Below are 15,016 nucleotides of genomic sequence, written 5' to 3'. Positions count from 1 at the left end.
CAGAGACTGATATTCGCCAGTCCCCACGTGTTTCCCTGTATCTTCAAATGAAGTCTCGCCATGACATTTTCGACAGTTCCACTGAGTGCACACCTGCAACCTTCAGTCTTGTTGGCACTCCAGGGAAGAGGCATAGCACATCTGGATATCTATCCCTTTCTGCCTGGTGTACATCATCATTCTCCCAGGAAATGGCACCATTCTTTCCATCATCCGGATTGACCCTGCTTTGCACCAACCCATGTACCTCTTTCTGGCCATGCTGGCCGTTGTTGAACTTGGTGTCTCTACGAAGTGTAGTGCTCATTTTCCCACTGCTCTTCCCCATGAAAGGTCTGCTTTTCTGGGGCTACAACACCCTCACACACTCTTACTGTCTGCATTCAGATCTAATCAAATTGCCCTGTGGAGACATCCGCCCAATAGCATCCTGGGTCTGTTTGTCATTACCTCCACATTTGGGCTGAACTCCTTCTTCATTGTTCCTTAGGTGTTGATTCTTCATAGGGTACTGGGAGTAGCTTCTGGGGCTGGGAAGTGGAGGGCACTCAGCACGTGTGTCACACGTCTGTGCTGTTCTTGTATACTATGTGCCTATGATCAGCTTCTCCTTGCTGCATCCTTTTGGGTGGCAATTACCTCCACTCCTCCAATCTGTCATGGCCAATGCCTACATGTTCTTCCCACCTGTGGTCAATCGGATCATCCATAGTATTATACCCAGGAAATTTGCAATAGCATTGTCCGTACACTGACTAGAAACTGGGATGAGGTCTAATCAAGACAGATAATACGCTAAGAACATAGGAACTTACATCAGGTATTATTGGCTGGATATGAGCCTTGCAATTGGAAAAATTCCATAGTTTATTATTGCTTATGAATAAGCTACAAGGTTTAGTAGATGGAGAAAGTAAAGTAGCCTCACCTTTCTCCCTGAAAATAGAGAATGTCATTACTTTGATGTAAGCTTTTAGAAGAAGGCACGGGCCATGAGATTTTTCCTGGTGAGGACATCATTTGACCATTCAATACTTAAATACTTGATTCCTTTGTTTTTATTCCCCGAGGGATAGGCAGAATGTGTCCTGGGGATGTTTTTGTTTCCAAGTACATGCAACTCAGGGATACATATTTGTGAGTGGAAAAGAATCAGGACACAAAAGAGTGTGTGTTATTATTATAATGGGTGTATTGCGACAGTGGTTACTTCTGATGGATTTGGAGGTGACCGAATGGCTGGGGAACCACATGAGAACATTCGCCAGAAGATGGAAATGCCATACGAATGTTAAGATTGTAAGCTACATGGTTGTATTCATTTGTCAAAATGGTACAGCTAAGATTTGCACACTTCCATGAATGTCAAGTTTACTTCTAACCCTCTAAATAATAATAATGATGACGATAATATTATTAACAATAATTATTGGGGTAGATACTGGCGGTGAGCATGGAAGATAAAAGAATGGTATAATGTTGATAATTATTGAACCTGGTGATGGGTAGATGGAATCTCATTATAATGCTTGTTTTGTGCCTGTTTAAAGTTTTTGTAATTAAACAATTTGGAAACATACTAATTGTGCTGATACTAAATATTCATTGAGTGTGTGCCCTGAAAAAGAGATACCTTTCAACTGGTACCTTACGAAGTGATTTACACAGGTGAAAATAATTTAGTACACAGAACAAATATTTGCAGTCAAAACTATTTGACTTTAAGAAACCATTTTGTTTTTAATTAGCTAATGGGTAGAAAAAACCGTGACCTGAAAACAGTGGTTTCAGCAGGAAATGACTAAAATATGTAAGCCTCTACTTTTCATAGCTCTGGTAGACACCAATCTTCTGGTAGTAGACATTAGGAGACCTGCTTTTGATCAACAGGAAGGGAGGGAGGGAAGGAACAATTTGAGATAAACTTCCTAGACAGGGTCTGCAGGACTTACCTTTGTTTCCTACATGGTTGCGACTTTCCACAAACTAGAATGAATATTCTTTTAAACTAGAGCTCGAAGAATTACTGAGTATCAAGGTCTTTGTCTTAGAACAAGTGATAAGTATGTAAGTTGATGGGTGGCATCATGTATATAATTTTTTCTGCGTTTATATAATTCATTCAATTTATTGAGTTTTCTTCCATTTTGTATATATCTGTCTTTGAAAGTGCTCAATGCACAGTAATCACCAAAATGGACAAGGATATTTTTTGGACCCAGTTCTTAATTCTTCAAGATAATTATAGAAGCCATCCCACAGCAATAATTAGTGGCAATCTCCATGACAATCCTGTTAACTAGTTAGTATTATGATTCTCATTATATAATTGAAGAAACTCAAAGAACTTATGCAAATTTATTAAAGTCACACAGTGAAAGGTGGTACTTGCAAGAAGTAAGTCTGCAATGTGATGTTGGATGATTGAATTAAATATACTTAATTCCCCCAGGGCACCTGGGTGGCTCATTTGATTAAACCTCTGACTTCAGCTCAGGTCATGATCTCTCACTCTGAGTTCTAACCCTGCGCTGGCCTCTATGCTGACAGCGTGGAGCCTGGAGCCCTTTTTGAGTTCTGTGTCTCGCCCTCTCTGCCTCTCCCCTGCTCATGCTTTGTCTGTCTGTCTGTGTCTCTCTCTCAAAAATAAACATGGAAAAAATTTTAAATAGGTATACTTGTATCCAAATTCTAGCTATTTTGCTCTTAATATGTATGGGACATTGCTTGTGTTCTGACCTGTTTGAATTAAATTTACCCATTTGTAAATAGGAGATGAAATGCAGTTTAGTTTTGATGCTTTGAAGATTAAAGGCAATGATCTAAATAAAGCAACTACACTGTTCATGGTAGAATTTTCTCAATAACTGCTTAGATTTTATTAGTCATTCATTTCCCATGAAATCTGATAGAAATGTGTGAAATCACCCCACTAATTTCATGCTGCCTGCTAAAGCTCTGTATACGGATTTTAAGTTCAAAAACATCACTCAAGTTTTTCCCCAAAATACTGATTTGTATTCACGATGAAGAATAATACATCAGTCTTGCAATCCAGGTTTTTAGCAGAGTAAAATCAATTACATCAATTTCCTGTCCATCCTTTATTTTAAGAAAGCTACAGTAATTAAGAGACTCATATTGCCAAAATCACTGCTAAATCATGTGGAATACAGAGTCAAGAAATTAAGTTCTACATATGGGGTCAATTGAGATCATAAATAATATCATGGCTGTTCAACAGAGAAAGAAGTCTTCTCTGCAAATAATGCTGATATACATATGCAGACAAAATCAACCTTTTTACTATACAACAGTTAACTTGAAATGGATTATAAATCTAAATGAAATATCTAAAATTATACAATTGGTAGAAGAAACCAGGACGTTTAAAAAATTGTTAATGTTTATTTATTTTTAGATGAGAGCAAGAGTGAGAAAGCTAGAGGGAGGGGGAGAGAAAGAGTGGGGGAGGGGCAGGGAGAGGGAGACACAGACTCTAAAGCAGGCTCCAGGCTCTGAGCTGTCAAGACAGAGCCCGACCCAGGGCTCGAACCCAGGAACTGGATCATGATCTGAACTGAAGACGGACACTTAACAGACTGAGCCACTCAGGCACCCCCAAACCAGATCATTTTCGAATGATGATACTTTAAAGATGATTCATTAGCCTACCCCCACAGACTTCACAATTTTAGGAAAAAGGAAAGAAAATCTTTTGAAGTAAAGTCAGTAGAAGAGAGTAGGAAAAAGGAAACAAAAGTGTAAAATAGTCTAAGTTTTCTCGGCGACTTAACAATGAGCTATTGTTAGCCACCATGTGACAGTCTGACCTCTGAATCAATTGCATTCAACATGACTCAATGCCATGGTATCAGTCTCCTTCACAGACGGAATTGTGGAAAGAGCATACAAGGCCCCCTTGCCCTTTGACCTCTACCTCTTATTCTCCCTGCAATCCATTATGAATGTCTTCCTCCATCATACTGAAGGTATTCTTCCTAAACTTGCCAGCATCTCAACATTACGTCAAATACCTCTTAAGGTGAGCAACGTACAAGAAAGGTCTGGAAACCAGGTGAATCATATCAAGGAGAAAGGTACAATGTATATAAGTTTGTCTGGTTTTTTTAGAACTCATCATTTGTTCTCATGATTAAAGATATGCTAATTCTTCTCCCCACATTTCTAAAAATTTGAAAGCATATATCATATCTTCCTTTTATTTGCATCAACTTCAGAAGGGCATGATTGCCTCACATCTATGAGGCATAAAACACCTGCAAACTGAAGGAAGAGTGCAAGAAAAGCAGAAGAAATCTATGAAGAGGAGGGATGGAGAAAATTCAGTCCAATGTGCAACAACTGATTCAAGGCTCAGTATGGAAGGACTTAGAAATGTCCATCATAACTCGTCATCCTGAGAAAATTACTGAATTTACAAAAATAGCTTCAATAAAATAAAAATCTGAGGAAGGAGACTGCAAGAGAAGTAGAGGGAAATATGTGATAGAAAGCCCTGGTGGGTACAGACTTTTCTTTCCAGAAGTGCCTAAGTGAAAGATGGGTCAAACGGATACTTATAGAATTCATGGCATAGAAACATGCCTACATTTAAAGGTGCTTTAGATCTTTTTCCAAAGGAGGACAGCAGGAAAGGAACTGAACTCTTAAAAAATACAACATGTGTACTTTAATTTCTCTGCATTTACCCCGTGGGAAAGCGAAAAGAGGAGAGCAAGGAGATTCTGCAAGTTTTAGAAATGATTTCAGAGACATGAGATGTGATTGGACCCAAGGGGGCTTAATTATGAGCTGCTGGGCCTCCTGTGGCTTGGGCTACTGGCTAGGAAATCTCTCAGTCCGTGTTCAGACCGGGTCCTTCTCACATTCACTGGGAAACGTTACAAGTGGTGGTCAGGGGCTTTCCTCTATAGTTTGAGTTCAATAAATTTATGCTGCTGCCTCAGCATGATACAAACCTTGCTGGGAGTTTTCGTGGAGATGAACTCATCAACATGATCTCAGATAAACTGACAGAACAGGGAGCATGTCTGTTTTGCAGCAACAGAAGAAAACCAAGAAAGGCTCTCCCAGAGATACTTCCCACGTATTGGCAGATAGCCCAGCAGCAAATGGCTCAGAGTTCATGACATTGAAGAGGGCTGTTACAGAGGGTGCAGATAGAAAGAAGAGGCATGGGCAGCATGAGATGCAAGTGAATGAGATGGGAATCTCAGGAGGAGAAAGAGTGGATGACAAGTGAGTGCTGAGTGATTGTATTATCAAGAGTGACCTTGGTCTTCAAGTGTCTGGTAAGAGCAGAACTGGCTCCCAACAGGAAAGGACAAGGAAGTCTTACTCTCGCCAAGTTCACCCCATAATGTTTCATTTCCAGCTTTTCCAATGATAACCACTCCACACCCCCGCTCTGTAGTCATGCATCCTCTCCCACCTGCCTTCCCACCGTCTGCACCTGTCAGGTAATGCTCCTATGTCAGCTCCTAACTCTTGAATAGGTCAGACAAGGTGATCATTTCTAAAGGATTTCTATGCTTTGGAAATGAAGGACTTTGCTGACTGACTAGTCTATCCTAAATACATGTCAGGTGATACAGCCTGTCTTCATAAATGGTCCTTCTGACTATGATTCCTCACTAGAGGTTTAGCAACACAAACCACAGCTATTGCTGAATTACTGGTATATTTGGTGACTTTCAGTATATGGTTTAAATTTTTAAAAATAATGTTTTTAATGTTTAGTTTTGAGAGAGACAGAGGCAGAATGCGAGTGGGTTAGGGGCAGAGAGAGATGGAGGCAGAATCAGAAGCAGGCTCCAGGCTCCAAGCTGTCAGCACAGAGCCCGACACAGGGTTTGAACTCATGAGCTGTGAGATCATGAACTGAGCTGAAGTCAGACGCTCAACTGACTGAGCCACCCAGGCGCCCCTAAATTTTTTTAATGTTCATTTTATGTATGAGAGAGAGAGAGATAATGAGCAGATGAGGGGCAGAGAGAGAGAGAGAGAGAGAGTGAGAGAGAAACAAAGACAGAGTTTGAAACAGGCTCCAGGCTCCCTGGTGTCAGCACAGAGCCCAACACAGGGCTTGAACTCATGAACCACAAAATCATGACCTGAGCCAAAGTCAGTTGCTTTACCTACTGAGTCACCCAGGGGCCCTAACATTCCGTATATGTTTTGATGATTATGAGCTTGCTGACATAATGTAACACTGTTGGAGAGACTAGGAATGAATGAAATAACTAAAAGCTGTTTATACAGGATAGCAACTATTTTTTTTTTCATAAATGGTTGTTTGTTTGTTTAGAGAAGAGCCTGGGAAGGAGCAGAGAGAGAAGGAGAGAGAATGCAGAGCCTGACATGGAGCTCAGTCTCATTAACCACGTGACCATGACCTGAGCCACGATGAAAAGTTGGAAGTGTGGGGCACCTGAGTGGCGCAGTTGCAGTCCCTTAAGCCTCAGACCGTGGCCAAGGTCATGACCTCACAGCTCATGAACTGGAGCCCTGCATGGAGCTCTCTGCTGTGAGTGGATCTTCCCCCCACCCATCCCCGCTCCCCTGCTAGCATTCTCTCTTTCAAAATAAATAAACATTAAAAACAACAACACAGAATGGGATACTTAACTGACTGAGCCACCCATGCACCTAGCAGATATTTTTCTATTGTACAACTTGAGAATTTCATGATTTTAGATATGCAATTCTTAAAGGCAATGATCTTTATCAGAAAAGAACTTTCATATAGGGACTAAGAACCCAAGTTTGAGGAAATTCAGTCATTAGGGAATTGAAGCAACTAAAGTTTCCTTAGTTGCTCTACTGCCCTCTCTCCTGCATCATTTCTGGAACCCCAAGTTCTGCCTTCTGTCTTCCATTTCTACTTTATATTGGACGCCTCTTAAGGAGACTGTCAATTCACCCCTTTATTTTTATTCATGTTTTTAGGCTTGAGCTCACAATATGAGTGAAGCAATCAAATGGTCTGCATATTATTACGAATCAATGAGCCTAAACTTGCCAACCTTTTGGTGATGGTAACCCTGAGCACTTTCAGCCCCAGAAACTAACCTTTATTCTGGCTAAGTTACCTGTTCACCTATACCCCCTAGTCAGCAAGAATGAGTCCTCTTGCCTATGCACTGTTTCTCTAGATTTTTTTGCCTTCTAGAGATTCCTCCCTTCTAGTCATTCCGAGGCGTGTATTTCAGAATTTCCACTATTTGAAGTGTACAATTCATGTCAAAGAATTCTGCCATTACTTACATAGGCAAAACAAAATAAAGTTTTACTTATAATGTAAAAATCAGCATGGAACTTGGATTTAGATTAAAATTACATGGATTTGATCATCTTTTCTCAAGCTCTATTTCACATTTTTTTAAAAGGACAGCCAGTCCTACATAAATACATAATACACAGATACAGCTATCTCCATATATTATGTTCCTGGGTGAAGCTATGTCTATCTCACTTCTCTTTCATAGGAAGCCTTTTAAACCAAAATACTGGTTAGAGTCTGATTATGTGATTGTCCAAACTGATGGTTTCTGACTCCGAGAGTTTGGGGAAAAATAGAACACTAAGGTCAGCTGAAATGTGGGATAGTGAGAGATTTATTAAAATCTGATTAAAGTGCAATATCCAAGCAAATAAACAAGTATAATTATTTTATCCGCAGATCCAGAAGGACATAAGCGAAAGATCAGCAATTTACTCCTTTATCCACGTCATCTGGGTGGTTCTAATGCAGTTGGCCTGCCTTGTACATAACTTCTAATTGTGGTACACTACTTATGGATGTCCTTCTTGAAAACAGTGATGTGTAAGTATGGATCTTTTTCCTTTGATAATATAAACGAGATGGATGAGATGGTCTTTGAATTCTGACAAAATCACAGAGACTCACTATGATGACTTTGAATTAAAACAGGAGTAGAAGAGAAGAGTGCCACTGACTGAGAAGCTTCTTTCATTTTCATCTGGAGGCCTGAGGACATTATGTCCGTTTCCAACATCACAGTCTTCAGGCCTTCTGTGTTGACGCTGATAGGGATCCCAGGCCTAGAGACTGTGCAGTGCTGGATTGAGATTCCATTCTGCGTCATGTATCTCATTGCTATGATTGGAAACTCCTTGCTTCTGATCATCATCAGGTCAGAGCGCAGCCTCCATGAGCCCATGTATATTTTTCTAGGCATGCTGGGAGTCACAGATATTGTACTTGGCACGAGCATTGTGCCCAAGATGCTTGGAATTTTCTGGTTTCATGTGCCAGAGATTTATTTTGATTCTTGCTTGCTTCAAATGGGGCTCATCCACACATTTCAGTGCATAGAGTCAGGCATCCTGTTGGCCATGGCTCTGGACCGTTATGTGGCCATCTGTTATCCACTAAGACATGCTGCCATCTTCACCCACCGCCTAGTCACCCAAATAGCGGCTGTGGTAACACTCAGGGCCGCTTTCCTAGGAGCCCCGTGCCTAATACTGATAAAGTTCCGGTTTCAGTTTTACCATACAACCATCATCTCCCACTGCTACTGTGAGCATATGGCCATTGTGAAAATGGCTGCAGAAAATGTACAGGTCAACAAAATTTATGGCTTGTTTGTGGCATTCACCGTTGCAGGGTTTGACCTCATATTCATCACTTTGTCCTACATACAGATATTTATCACCGTTTTTCGTCTGCCCCAGAAGGAGGCTCGGTTGAAAGCATTCAATACGTGCATCGCTCACATCTGTGTCTTCCTCCAGTTCTACATCCTTGCCTTCTTCTCCTTCTTCACACATAGGTTTGGTGCTCATGTTCCCCCTTATATCCACATCCTCTTTTCTAGCCTCTACTTGCTGGTCCCCCCATTTTTCAATCCACTTGTCTACGGTGCCAAGACCAAGCAGATCCGCATTCACCTGGTAAAGATGTTGTATTCATAAAATGCACTGTGATTAACATCTTCAACCTTCTCCTTTATGCAAAATAACAATCTTTCAAAACAGAATAAAACAGAAAAATGCATATTATTCATGATGTTTGACTTGTCTCCTTAATTGTTTTGTGAAATTTGCCTGCATTTTAGGCAGTTGTCACATCACAGCCCATGACACCTATCAGTCTGTGGGATTTAGATCCTACTAGGTAATGAGAATGGGAGTGGTAGAAACAGCAATAGTGAATATGTATCATTTCCCTTTTTTTTCTTATTTTGCAATTCCTGATTGAATTCTCTCATTTAAATATTCTTCTCCACAAGGTACCATAATATCTATTTCTCAATGAATTTCCAAGCACCCAAGACTCATTGTCTTGGATTGTCCAGGTACATGATGAAATCATGTTATTGATTCTATTTGTTTCTGGATCATCTTCATCGTCTTTAAAGTAAATGAGAGGAGGGGTTCCTGGATGGCTCAGTTGATTAAGTGTCCAACTTTGGCTCTGGTCATGATCTCCTGGTTCATGAGTTCAAGCCCTGCACTAGGATCTTTGCTGAGAGCACGAAGCCAGCTTGAGATTCTCTCTCACCTTCTCTCTCTCTGCCCCTCCCCAGTTGTGCACTTCCTTTCCCTCTTTTAAAATAAATAAATAAACTTAAAACGTAAAATTAATGAGAGGAAGTTTTTTTGTTCTTATTCAAACAAAAAACCTAAAGAAACAAAAAACTGTATGCAATCTAATGACACATAGTCATCAAATTTCAACATTTCCGGTGTCATTCAGGGCATTAAGGTTTAAACTGTATGACCAATGCAGTATTCTATTTCACAATTCAGTACTTTTTATGCCAAGTCACCATTTATGTCTTTATTAATTCCTAAAGTGTTATCAAAACCCTACAATATTATAAATGTATACTCAAGAATAGAAGCATATTCTATTGTGTTATATTAGTTTCAGATGTGCAATATAGTGATTCCACACTTCCATACAACACCTTGTGCTCATCATGACAAGTGAACTTCTTAATCCCCATCACCAATATAACCCACCCCTCCACCCACCTCCAGGCTGGTAACCATCAATGTGTTCTCTACAGTTAAGAGTCTTTTCTTGATTTCTATCTGTCTCTTATTTTTCTTCCCTTTGCTTGTTTGTTTTGTTTCTTAAATTACACATATACTTGAATTCATGTGGTATTTGTTTTCCCCTACAGGGGGGATGATTCTTAAGGAATGACAGATGAATTGCTGGTAGGTAAGGACATACCATGCCAGGTAGATGATCTTGGAGCTTAAATAGAGAATCAAGAAATGGCACAGTTTTTCTCAATGTAATGCACAACTTGTAGAGACAAGAAAACTACAAATATCAAGAATTGTTATGGACACTATGCAAAATTTTTGAACTTTATTCTGAAAGCTATCATATGTCACTGGCCAGTTTTCACTCCAAATGCACATGTGTGTGAAAGTGTGTATCTATTTGACATACAGCAGCGTATGTTCTCAGTGGACTTAAAACATTATGCTTTTAAATCACTCAAGGTTATTGTGTTAATGAACACATAACATGTTCTGTCCAAATTAATGACTTGAGAACTTAAGGCTTGTGGGCTGTTCCAAAAACCTGATCTCATGGATCATTTTTAAAAAGAGCATGGAAAATATTCCCATATGTGCAGGTGTCCATACTTTTATTTATGACACTTAAAACAATGTATACATAAAAATTTATTAGACTGCATGTCACATGGATGTAGATACTCTGGCTTGTTTTATGGACTGGGCCTTATCAATGAATTCTGAATTTGATCACTTTGTAAATCTAGAGGCTATCTTGAAGCATCTTTTGAGGCTATTTTAAATGTCAGTATGTATTATGGATTGAGCCTAAATATCCATCAACTGATGAAAGGATAAAGAAATTGTGGTTTATATACACAATGGAATACTACTTGGCAATGAGAAAGAATGGAATGTGGCCTTTTGTAGCAACATGGATAGAACTGGAGAGTGTTATGCTAAGTGAAATATGTCATACAGAGAAAGACAGACACCATATGTTTTCACTCCTTTGTGGATCCTGAGAAACTTAACAGAAGACCACGGGGGAGGGGAAGGAAAAAAACAAGTTAGAGAGGGAGGGAGACAAACCATAAGAGACTCTTAAAAACTGAGAATAAACTGAGGGTTGATGGGAGGTAGGAGGGAGGGGAGGGTGGGTGATGGGCATTGAGGAGGGCACCTGTTGGGATGAATTGGGTGTTGCATGGAAACCAATTTGACAATAAATTTCATATGAAAAAAAAAAAAGAAATGTCAGTATTTCTCATGTAGGATTTGCTTGGATAACCGATAGGCGTGTGGTTCAATAACAATTACTTTGAAATAAAGGTAAAAAAAAAAACATCGGAAGTAATTTTAATATTCTAATCAGAGTTCAGCAAACATTTATGCAAATAAAGTTTGGGTTATCATGGGCAAAGAAACATTTAAAGACTATTTTGTAAGTATTTATATAAAAAACGACAAAGCATATTTCCACAAACATTTCGATGAAATTATAAATAATTATGAATCATTTATAATTGACAATAATAACAATCAGATGTGTAGTTTTCTGTGATGAAAGTCTACTAATCAGGGGAAGATGGAAATGTCTGTCATAAGTGGTCATTGTGAGAATACTACTGAATTTACAAAGCTTCAATAAATAAAGATCTAAAGAATGATACTACAAGAGAATGAGTGTCAAATGTGTGATAGAGAGCCATTGTGGATACAGATTTTGTCTCCAGAAGTGTCTCAGTGAAAGAAGGGTCACAGAATACTTATTTATATGCAACTCATTGGCACAGGAACATACATTTAAGTACATTTAAGTGTCCTTTCGATCTTTTTCCAAATGAGGACAGCAGAAAGAAACTGACAAAAGTAAATTTAATTACTTAATTTTTACAAAAATCTTTTTATTTTGTAAGGAATGTAAAAAAAAAAAGATTGCATATATTAATTTCTCTACATCTCCACTGTGGGGAAAAAGGAATGAAGAGACCAAGGGGATTCTGAAAGTTGCAGAAATGGCTTCAGGGACATTACATGTGGATGGACAAAAGAGGGCTTCATTATGAGCTGCTGGGTCCCTAGAGGCTTGGGTTAGTGGCTGGGAAATCTCATATTCAGACCTCCTCCTTCTCCACGTACACTGGGGAACGTTATTAAGCTTGCCAATTCAAGCTTAATAAAGTTATGCTGTGTCTAGCAAATATAGACCTTCCTGTGAGTTTTGTTGGAGTGTGATTCCACCAACAGGAGCTCAGACACATTTACAAAAGAGGGTGCAAGTCTGTTTTTCAGGGACAGAAGAAGAGAGGAAAGTCTATTCCAGAGATGTGCACAGTTTGGCAGATGGCTGAGCAGCAAATGGATAAGAGTTCATGATATATACAGCGGGCTGTTCTAGAGGGTGCAGACAGAAGAAAGAGACACTGCCAGCATAAGCACAAGTGAATGAGATGAGAGTCTCAGGAGGAAAAAGAGTGAATGACAGGTGAGTGATGAGTGATGAGTGATAGTGTTACGAAGACAGACCATGGTTTTCAGGAGTCTTATAAAAACACAACTGGCCCCCAACAACAAAGCATGAAGTCCCTTTCCTCAATTTCACCCAATAATGTTTTACTACCAGCTTTTCCAGTGATAATCACTCCATCCCCCCTGCTCTGTACTCACTTAGGTCCTCTCCCACCTGCCTTCCCACCATCTGTACCTGTCAGGTAATGCTGCCACATCAGCTCCTTACTGTTAAATATGCCAGACAATGTGAATGGTACTGAAGGATTTCTCTTCTAATTCTGATTAACTCTAGAAAGAAGAAGTGAATGAAAGAATCCATGATCGAGGAATCTCTAGGATTAAGCATTGGGGAGCAAAGCTTTGGAAAATCAAGGAAATAGTTGACTAGTGTATTCTAAATATACATCAGCTGATACAGACTTGCTTCTAGAATGGCTCCAGTTGAGTGGGTTCCTTCACTGAGGTTTGGCCACATAGACCACAGCTCTTCCTGCATTACTGGCATTTTTGGTGACAATAAGCATATGATTAAATGATCATGGGCTTGCTGACAGAAAGCAACAGGGTTGGACCAACTAGGAAAGAGTGAAACAACTGAACCCTGCTTTTCACCAAATAGAAACTCTCTAATGTAGCTTGAGGCTTTCTAATTTAAGATATGTGATTTTTAAAAAGCAATGATCTTTTCAGATACAAATGTATCTGAACTAGACTAAGAGCCCAGTTTTCAGAAAAGTCAGTCATCATGAATCGAGGTGATTAAATGTTCGTTAGTTGAGCCCTCTCCTCCATCATTTCTCGTATCCCAAGTCTGCTCCGTGTCTTCCATTCCTACTTCCATATTAGACTCTTGTTGGGAAACATGTCCTTCACCCCTTTATTTTCAACTCATTTCTCATGCCTGTGCTCATGAAATTCAAATGTTCAAGTGATATATATTTCATTAAGAATTAATGAGCTTACATTGGCCAAATCTCATGCTACTGGCAGCTGTGAGCAGTTTAAACCCAAGAACCTAGCCTCTAGTCCATGAATTACCCATGGACCCATTTTCCCACACTCTGTTGTCAGCAAGATTGAGTCTCCTTGCCTCTATACATTGTTGCCTCTGAGTTTCCATGTTTTCTAGAGATTCCTTCCATCTAGGTATTCAGAAATGGGTATTCCAAAATGTCAGCGATTTTAAGCACACCACTAATTTTCAGGAATTCAATTGTTAGTATGTGGGCAAAATAAAATAGAGTTTTTTGAGGCATGTAAAAATGGCATGAAATTTTCACCCGGACTCACCAAAAGTGCATGGGGTTAGATGATCTTTTCAAAGTGCTTCCTTTACTTTCTTTTGAACGGACTTCTGGGGAAGGGAAGGAAATATAAGATAAAAACAGAGGGGGACAAATCATGAGAGATTCCTGGGAATAAAGAACACTCTGAGGGTTACTGGAAGGGTGGTGGTGGGGGATGGGTTAAATGGGTGATGGACATTAAGTAGTGCACTTGTTGGGATGAGTTCTGGGTATTATATTTAAGCGACGAATCACTAAATTCTACGCCCGAAACCATTCTTACACTATATGTTAACTAACGTGGATTTAAATTTAAAAAGTGAAATTGTTATTGGAAAAGAAAAAAACAAAGAAAAGAGAGACATCCAGTCTTACGTAGATACAAATGATATAGATAGATGAATATATTGTGCTCTTGGGTGTCACCAGTTTCTGTTTTCTCTTTCATAGGGAGTTTTTTCACTTAAATCAAAAAATAAACAGAAAAAGAGGCTCCTGTGTGTCTCATGTGAGCATTCCATTCTTGACTTCAGGTCAGGTCAAGATCTTGGGGTTGGTGAGTTCAAACCTCATGTCAGGCTGTGTGCTGATGGTATGGAGTCTGTTTTAGTTACTCTCTCTTTCCCTCCTCTTTGCCCCTCCTGTGATCTCTGTCTCTATTAAAAAAATACCTTAAAATATAAAACTTATGGAGATTTATCTACTAATGTACTTGTCAGAGTCAGATTTGTTGATCCAAAGTGTCAGTTACAGACCTAGACACAATGGAAAAAACAGAATATTATCAGGTTGTTAGAATGTGGAATACGGACATTCATCAAACTCTGCTTGAAATGTCATTTCCAAGCAAGTTTAACAGGTATAATTATTGTAACCCCAGGTGCAGAGGGACATAACAGATCAGCAGTTACTCTGTTGCCCACGTGATCTGGCTGGTTGTAATACAATTAACTTGCCTTCTACATAACTTATTGTGCTACACTACTCGTGGATGTCTTTCTGAAAAGAATAATGTGTATCTGAGGATTTTTTTCCTTCAATAATATAAACAAAAAGGATTATATGATCTTAGAGTTCTGACAAAATCAGAGACCCACTATGATGACTTTATACAAACAAGAGTAGCGGAGAAGAGTGCCACTGACTGAGAAGCTTCTTTCATTTGCTTCTGGAAGCCCAAAGACATT

At 39.4% G+C, this 15,016-nt stretch overlaps 1 protein-coding gene across 1 annotated transcript; it reads left to right on the top strand.

The window, feature by feature from the left end:
* The first annotated feature begins 8,025 nt into the window (after positions 1–8,025).
* Positions 8,026–8,964, top strand: LOC124506298 (olfactory receptor 52A1-like). The gene has a single exon (XM_047072333.1). The coding sequence runs from the start codon at positions 8,026–8,028 to the stop codon at positions 8,962–8,964; it is 939 nt and encodes a 312-aa protein (XP_046928289.1).
* The last annotated feature ends 6,052 nt before the right edge of the window (positions 8,965–15,016 follow it).

Source organism: Lynx rufus, unplaced genomic scaffold, assembly GCF_022079265.1.
Source record: "Lynx rufus isolate CCGP_SWC_20201006 ecotype Redwood Valley unplaced genomic scaffold, mLynRuf1.p SCAF_9, whole genome shotgun sequence".
NCBI classification, from domain to species: Eukaryota; Metazoa; Chordata; class Mammalia; order Carnivora; family Felidae; genus Lynx; species Lynx rufus.
This window is presented reverse-complemented; position numbering and strand designations above follow the sequence as displayed.